Source organism: Falco peregrinus, chromosome 2, assembly GCF_023634155.1.
Source record: "Falco peregrinus isolate bFalPer1 chromosome 2, bFalPer1.pri, whole genome shotgun sequence".
Taxonomy (NCBI): Eukaryota; Metazoa; Chordata; class Aves; order Falconiformes; family Falconidae; genus Falco; species Falco peregrinus.
In genome coordinates, this window is record NC_073722.1 from 57911321 (window position 1) to 57920144 (window position 8824).

At 42.5% G+C, this 8824-nt stretch overlaps 1 protein-coding gene across 3 annotated transcripts; it reads right to left on the reverse strand.

The window, feature by feature from the left end:
• Positions 1-124: 124 nt before the first annotated feature.
• SGCB (sarcoglycan beta) lies at positions 125-8722 on the reverse strand. 3 transcript variants are annotated; one of them, XM_055798095.1, is made up of 6 exons: positions 8567-8722; positions 6342-6551; positions 5291-5476; positions 4990-5181; positions 3802-3933; positions 125-2966 (listed from the first exon to the last, which is right to left on the reverse strand). In XM_055798095.1, the coding sequence occupies exons 1-6, from the start codon at positions 8588-8590 to the stop codon at positions 2763-2765; spliced, it is 948 nt and encodes a 315-aa protein (XP_055654070.1). In that variant the 5' UTR covers positions 8591-8722; the 3' UTR covers positions 125-2762. The 3 variants fall into 3 exon arrangements, with proteins under 3 accessions (XP_055654070.1, XP_055654071.1, XP_055654072.1); XM_055798096.1 differs by lacking the exon at positions 8567-8722 and adding an exon at positions 8090-8501; XM_055798097.1 differs by lacking the exon at positions 8567-8722 and adding an exon at positions 7222-7770.
• Between the last annotated feature and the right edge of the window lie 102 nt (positions 8723-8824).

Genomic DNA, 8824 nt, shown 5'->3' on the forward strand with positions numbered 1-8824 from the left:
TCAGTAGGTATGGAATGACTTTCATACTTACAGTTAATAAAATACTAGTTTCCCTGTCAATAACACAACAGTGTATTTTTAATGAAAAACTATATTCTTACAAATAACACTTCTGAACCACAGCTGCATCTTAGAATTTATTGTTTCATTTCAAAACAAAGACTAGAAATTCAATTGTATTTCACCTATTGAAACAACCCCCACCTTTACACAGGCCGAGAACTCTTCACATCTGTGTTGTTTCAATGTGCCCAGTACGGTATTTTACAGAGGCATACAGAATGTACTTTAAACACACAGAATCTTAAGTGCATCCGTGGGACTGAAATAAATAATGTGCCACACAATGTTAAATATGCATAGAAAAATGTACCTTAGGCTGTTAGAAGATAAACAACAAATACATGCACCACACAAGGCATGCGTGGTGCCAACATTTCTCAAACTCTTTACTAAAGGCAACAAGATTATCTTAGCAATATATAAATAGTGGCTAACAAATTGATCGTTTATTTTAGTATGATTGGTTTGCTACATTTTGACAAGAAGTCCACGCTTCAAAACCAATCCTCCAGACCATGATTTAAGAGTACCTTTGTGACAAATCTTTCAGCTATGTTGCATACAGTGTTTTAAAAAGAACTCTTGAGAATATCAAGAATCCAATACTAGCATACAGGCATGCCAGTATTAACCAGAGAAGAGCCTCAATATGCTCTTCGCCTGTAGTCCACTTGACCAAGGCAGTATCTGTCATTTTCAGTCTATTTCAGCTTTGAGGATACTGCTCCTTATATTTTTATGTGTGTGTATATATATATACACAGATATATATAAAAATGAAGTGACAAACTGCCATTAGCATGAGTGTCCTCCTCTTAACTGTAACAGATACTAATTGAGGCGCTACTTAGCAGCAAAGATGTGTGCATGTTTTCAGCAAAATGTGTGTTGGAGTGGTTAATACACATTAGCTCTACTATAACTAGGAAGTTCATGAAGGTAGTATGCAAAATATTAGTACTTTCCCGTAATCTAAGTAATTCAATGGCTTTTGCTACATTTTATTGTTTATTCTGGTTGTGTTGGAACAGCTCCACTGATGTCCAACCCCCAAAACCCCAACAACTACGGAACATCAAAACCTGGCTTTGCCTTTGAGCAACGAGGGAAATGTGACCCTTCTGAGCTCCTGTGTGGCATACTGCCTGACCTAAGGATCCCCCTCTAGGAATCGATTCCACCCATACACATCCTACACGAGGACTTACTGGCTTCTAGTAAATACAGGAATTGGGACCTTAGATAGGAACTTTTTGTTGCAGAAGCTGATTTGCATTTTGTGGAATTCTATGTACTTTTGAGAACTACAGAACAAGGGTAGATAGTTTATCTTCCCCTAACAAACAACCAATTCTTAAGTTAATGTGCAATATTAGCACAGCTTTTAGGAAGTGTGTGCTTATCTAGAAAAAACTTGTCAAAAAGCTACTTGCAAAGTCACCTTTGTGGCCTCCATTATTAAGGTTACTTGATGCTACTGCAAAACTACTTTATATGGATGAAATACATGGGGTGGGGAAAGGAGGATTATAATGAGCTGTTCTATTTTTAGTACCGAACACCTTACCTCTTCAAAAGCAGTTACAAGGCTATAGTAGTTTCTATAAGGTGATAAACCTTACAGCTCACCATAGACACGGTTTCACTGTTGACAAATTCAAATACACATGTATTTACTCTGCTGACACAGGATCCAGTACCATCCCATGTAGAATTACAGGCCAGCAATTTAACTTCAGAATTTAATTCTGAGGTTTCAGTAACGCATCAGTACTGACATTTATGAGGAAAAAAGTCTGATCTCGACACTGCTGCAACAAGTCATGCTTTAGATTATTACCTGTTGAATAATGGATTCACACACGGTTCACATTAAAGCACCCAAGAAAACACCTTTCTGGGGTAGTGAGCAAGTTGTAAGTACATCTTTAAAAATGTACTTCTAATATAAACAAGTTTTATAAATACTTCACATAAATTAAGCAACTGTAGAATGCCTAAACTGCACAGATAAAATGGGAGCTCAAGCGACACTTCCAATAATGGCAACACTATTTCAAAATTGAAGTTACATTTCCACACTCCATATTACTTTGCAAAATTACTTACGCTAGTACAATGGCTTTTCTAACTACATGAGAATATATGGCAGAAATAATGCAATATTTTAAAGTGAATCTGCCATTACCCCTCTCTTAGGAAACATATGGTATACCACGTAATTTTTGGGAAAATCATTATATCAACCTTTGGCAAGAAATGAAGACAAAAATCAGCCACTTCAGCCATCCTAGGCAAAACCACTTCCAACAACAAATTGACGTTCCTGTTGAAGTACTTCAGATTGCAGTTGTGTTCTCAGCAGCCTTTAAGGTCTTGGGATGCAGGACAAAACCCTCCTCTATTGGCAACTGAAGGCAGTCAAGATGGTTGCTAAGATCACATTCTTTATTCTACTGATCCCAATTCAGGAAGGTACTTCAGTATGCATGTAGACTGAAAGCTTACTAAATCAGTGCCGCTGTTACAGCTAACAGGATGATGACATAATACTGCTGACTCTAACAGCCTTTGCTTAAAAATATGTAATAAATGTTAGTATAAACTGCTGTAGAAACAGAAATCCTTGAAGGCATGCAGTTACTTCATACAAATATATATAAGCACAAAAGAGAACTCCCCTAGCAGTGGTTTCTGTTTTAGTGTGTGGCTGCACATGGATTGACAGAAGTCTGACAACCTATATTATAACCTGTCACCTGAACCTTGAACAGCGTCCCATCCGCACACATACAGAGCTTGAAACGCAGCCAGTTCCCGTTACTAAACTGCTCCCCGTAGGAAGAGCTTGGCAGTCGCGATGGGCTGACCATCACAGTTCCGTTCAGGATAATGCTGTTTTCCTATTAAGAGGGAGAAAAAAAAATTACAACTTCTAATTTAAACAAGGCAGGTTGTTTTTGAAAGAGACAAGCTGGTTTAACAAATAAATGGCATCTTTAGAATGGCTGTAGAAGTAAACAGAATAAAAAAAGAACGTATGACAAGGTTTCATTTTTTAATTAAATTTGTGAATAATGCCCATGAATTTCTCAATTATAGTCAGCAATGTACTTTGCTGTTCCAGGAGACAGCAGTAGTGCGGCTTTTCCCTTTACAGACCTATTAGCAAATACAGTAAATCTAAAAAACACGGACATGAAATGGGAATTGGTGTTTGAATTCATACATGAAATTCATTCACATGAAATAAAAGTGCATATACCTCTATTTTTTTATCCTTTTAACCTTTTCCATCATTCCGTATGCCCTGCAATCTTAACAGTCTCCAGAAATTTTAAACGTATGCTGGCAAGTCTTACTACAGCAGCACAGGAGACAGTGCTCCTGTGTGCTCTGCGCCTCTGTCAAAGGTGGCTGACCCCAGTAAAGCCTCCAGAAGAAAAGATGAATTCGCCTTAGTATTCGTTTGAGGCCAATAGCTTAGCTTTAATGGCATTATGGGTTTTTAGTGTCTTCTCAGTAGTAAATCTTTGTTACCTAAAAACTGTCGAACCACTAATTAACAGCAAAGCAATAAACCACCTTTTAAAATCCTACTTGGTACAATGACGGCAACTAAACTTTTATGCGTGACTACTTTATATAAAACTGGAAACCATATAAAGCTACATCAGTTTGTTACCAGTCTAAATTTGAAACTAAGCTGTTCAAAAAATGTTCATTTGAAATACTTACTGCTTTAAGTTCCATGTTCCCCCCCATTCGAAACTCAATGGTCTTGCCTGTGATGAAAACACCTTCATTTCCACGGACAATAGCACGGCCATCAACCTTTATATTTAGATCACTGGTTGCATTGCTGGTAATCTAAGAACATACACAAAAAACAGCATATTACAGATCAGTGGAAATGTGTCAGTTGGGTTTCTCTGAGTAACTTTAATTACTATAAAAATATTGCTCCACAATTTAATAAAAAACTTCCATGTACTTTTTGCCCTTCTGCCATTATGCCTATGAAGCTTCTGTCCATTTGTTATTTTCCACATTCACATTTAAAAATAAGGATTACTTAATTTTGGAAGGTATGTGAAGTATTTATTTTTACAATAAAAATAGCAATTCATATGACAATTTTATGGGATACACATTTAACACCTGTAGCAAATACAGGCTTCCTGTTAGGACCAATTATGTAAACTTACTCCTCTGTTTTCATTTAATGCCTTCCTCCTATGTATTTATAGGTTTGTGGTTTTGGCTTTTTTTTTCCTGGAACATACTATTTAAGTGTTAGTCTGGCAGAGAAAACATGAAGAAGAGCAAACTAAACTTCTCTCCATCCCTAAAAGGATTGCTCAACGATTCCTAAGGCACACTCAGCCCTCTGTAAAACCACTGATAAATAAAGTATATTTAATGTAGAAACCCAAATAAGAACTTGTTTAACCTAGAAGCCATGAACTGACACACCTCCTATGTTGCTGTGATTGTTCTCTACCCCTTTACTCAGACTCCTGAAATTCTGACTGTATTAACGCTTATCTCCAATAGAAGGAAAATGAAACATTAAGTTCTAGTAATTATTTTTGTAAGATCTTACTTGGAAAAGAGAAACTTTTCCTAGAAATTTTATTCCTGAAAGTTACCCATGCACAAATGGATAAATACTTAATAAAAAGACACACAAACCTAGTTGGCACAGTATTCTGGGTACTATGCTCAATTAACGATGTCAGTTTTCATTTCTGTTCTAATTTTTAGGGTGATATACATTTTCAGAGCTGCATTTTTAGCTACATTTAGTCAAATTTCTAAATATGCTTGAAAGAGCAGATTAGTAAACTTTTTTCTTAGTCTGCAACTAAGGCGATTCTGTAATGAGCTTTTACAAAAAGTAAGTGGTAGTTAAAATGGACATACCCTCTCTGTAGAGGCCTTTTGTACATTCAATATTTTAACTCCATTTGGCAGATGAAACTCATGAGTTTCATAGTCTGTACTGAACAAGGTATTCTGTGTCCGTGGGTCAACAAATTCCATGCCAATATCGCTGGTAATAGAAGTTTTGTCTTTTTCCACACTAAGCTTGGTTGTTCCTTGCTGAAATACAATCTTCAGAAACAAAGTCATGAAGTTAGTGATGTTTCAAGTATGTTTATTAATAATGTGAGTGCAATTCCATAGTGTTGCTCACAAGCTTCCAATTAATGATATAACTTACAGGCTGATTATTTCCAGTGATCACCAAATCTTCATTACGTCTGCCTCCTACCGTGCTTTTATATAATGGATGTATAACACCCATGTCAGAAACTTGCTTAAACCGCAACAAGCCACTCTCGTGGAACTCCATACTGTCACAGCCATTGGGACCAATTCGAATTACTGCCCAGATGACTAGTGTAATCTGAAAGAGAAGCACACATTCTCAAAGACTGTATTAACTAGAGGTTTTATTTGAAATAATTAATGCCAGTGCTTAAGTGAGCTTTAGATGTGAATTTACTTTAGTCTGTGTAATTCCTATTGGAAACATCAGAACACATTTGATTATGAAAAGTATTTTACATGATTTTTAGACTCATCTGAAATGGTAACTAAAATAATTTGTGTGTATATATATATATATATATGGAATTAAATCATGGCCATTATTAGATCTTTTTCCTGTTTAAGGGTAACCATTAGCTAAACAAATTTCCTGAACAAAGCAGCTCAGCTCAGGATATACTTACCCTTGAACTACAAGAAAGCACCTTCACAGGTGGATGTCCAATTGTGAAAAATAATTCATTAGTACTTAGTGATCAAGCAATAAAAAGGTGGCAGTTATAACAACGAAGGTTTAAAGTACAGTGGCTGATGAATTCTGAATGCTCACACGCAGCTCTGTTGTTATATGTAAAATGTTCCTGGTGTAACAGTTTACCATGAATGCATCTGTACTGCACTAATGACACTTTGCCCATTTGCTGTTACTGAGTTCTGGGAATTAAGAAACACTTTCGAGGTTCCTAATTCTGTGTTGCATAAATGGCAGGTTCCTTGCTGGGGACCATGATAACTAAAATAATCATGACTGGACTTATAAGATTGTTTCATATAATTTTGCTTAGACTACAAAAGAACAAAAAAGGAAAGGAGAAAAAATGAGAAGTCTCCTTCAGTACATTTTAAGTCCTTCTCAGCCATACTGGAGTAAGTTCTATTTCTCTAATAAATCAAAATGAAATATGCCCTAATGTTGCTTACAGCCTAAGTATTATACTCACAATCAGATTGATGACAGCCAAAATAAAGAGAAGAACAATCACACAAATGGCCAAGTTGCCTTTCCTGCCACGTAACCCTGTCTTATGGAGACGGTCTTCATCAATTGGAATGTATCCTGCTTTAAAGTTACTGTTGTGCTCCTTATTAATGTTCCTGCGTTCCACAGCCTTCTCCCGCATAGACTTCTTCACCGGGCCATTAGAACTTTGCTATAATAATACAAAGCGTGGATTAGCTGTTACAAGAAATGTAAATCCACCAAAATGACACACATGTATACATGCAAAAAATATAAATTTGTACTGACTAGTAGAATATATTAGACATTATGTTCAGCGGTATGTTTCAGTTTGCTGCCCTGTACTTACGAACATTTACACCCATTGCAATCTCTACTAACACAATGAATAAATTAAAATCCAGATATTTTCAGATAATGTATGCTTTTATACCTCACTTTTATCATGGCAAATAGGAACAATTAATGACATTCTTGCAGTAAAAAAACCCACAACAGCTGTAAAGAATTCCATCAAGTTTTAACTCTTGGGGATGATACAGGACATAATCCTGCAGGTCATTTACCAATACACAGGATTTTAGTTCCCTCCATGCTAATGCAGGATAGACTCTCAGTAAGTCTATCCAAAAGGAGTGTGGCAGATCCAGTTTTTAAGCTCAGTCTGATAGCACAGGGTTTGAATTCAACTTCTACTGCCTGCATGCAGCATTAAGCAAAATACCACAAGGCTTCAAACTCGGCACGGAGAAGCTGGCCAGCCTAGCCTTAGTTTTGTCATTTGAAGATGCTAGATTGGAAGGGATATCCCATCAATGTAACAAATTAACACATAGAGGAAACCTGTAGGGAAAACGAACCTTAGCTGTCGTTTTCTACGTTTGCCCAAAATTTTGCTCCACCTCCCTCGAATGGAACACGTTGCTATTTAAGGGTTCAATACTTCAAAGAAGCAGCTTGATCCTTTTGATAGGATTAAGTTTGTTCATCTACTGATGAACCTTAAGCAAACTATGTTTGCATGTGTCTATACTGATGGAGCGGGTAAAACCATCTTGTTTTCTTCTGTTGCCAAAGAACAAGGAAACGGTGTCGAGCAAGGTGCCTGACCTGAAGAGCTCTACGGAGGGCTTCCTCAGAGATGTTCGGGAAGTCACTCTAACCCTGCACAAACTCAGAACTGGCTAGACAGGGAAACAGAAGAGGTCTGTGCCCTGGGGAAAAGGAGATGGAAATCTTGTACAACGGGACAGTGAGGTGTCCTCAGGACAGCGTGTTCGTGGAAGGAGACGATGGTACCACGAAACTCCAAAGCGGTTTTTTCACCTGGCAAGGCAGCACGACGGAAGACGGCGCCAGGACTAGGAGAACGCGGCTGAAATGGTGACCGCTGGAACAGGCGCTGGAGCGTCCCTGCGGCCCTGGGCAGCGCTTCGGGCGGCAGGCACCGGCGGGGGCGGCACCGGGCCCCCCGGGCCTCCCACCCACCGCCGCCGAGGCTCCTGCACAGGCTCCCTCCGAACGCGTGTCCCGTGGAGAATGGGGAGCTCCCGGAAAAGGGGCCCTTCGCCCCGGCCCGCCCCCCCGGCGGTGGCAGCGACACCCCTCCCGACGGGTTTGGCTGCGCTGCCGTGACAGCTCGGACACCGAGCCCGAGCCGCGGCCGTGCCCACAGGCCGCCCCGCCGCACAGCTGCTGCCCGCGTCGCTCAGCGCGGCCCGCGCCTACCTACGCACGACAGTCACGTTCCTCTGCCGAAACGCCACGACACTTTATTTCGGAAACAGCAAGTGCTCCTGTGTCACAGACCCCGCGGCTGCGGGCTGGCCCGCCGGGCTGCACCGCGTCCCGCCCCGGCCGCGGGCTGCCTCTCCCCCGCCGGGGCGGCTGCCCCGCAAGGCACAGGCTGTCCTGGCCCCGCGGCGCCGGGCGCCGCTCGGAAACGCCGTGCGGGTGCCGCTGCCCCCTGGCCGGCTGCTGCGGGCGCGGGGGAGCTGGGCGGCCGGGGCGGCCCCGCACGCCCGCCGCGCCGGAGCGCTCTGGCACCAGCCCAGCCCCGGCAACGGCCGCGAAAACGGCACCCCCTCCGCAAGCAGCGGCCTCCGGCCGGGGCGGCGGCGCGGGCCTCGCTCCCGCCTCGCTCCCCCCTCGCCCCGGGGCACGCCCCCGCCGCCTCCCCGTGCCTGCGCCCCTGCGGGGACAGACCTGCTCGGAGGCGCCCGCCGCCATCTTCCTCCGCTGCTGCCGCCGCCGCCGCCGCGCAGGGGCCTGCGGGCGCCCTCTGGCGGCGCGGGGAGGGCGGCGGCCGGGCCCAGCCGGGTGCCGCTCCGCAGCGCTGCGAGACCGGCTCTTGCCGCCGGCTCGCGAAACGCGGGACCCGGCGGCGCCACCTGCCGGCTGAGGGGGTACTGCCCCCGCGCACCCCGCCGGGCCCGAGGCGCGCCTGCCTGCGTTGCCGTGGCA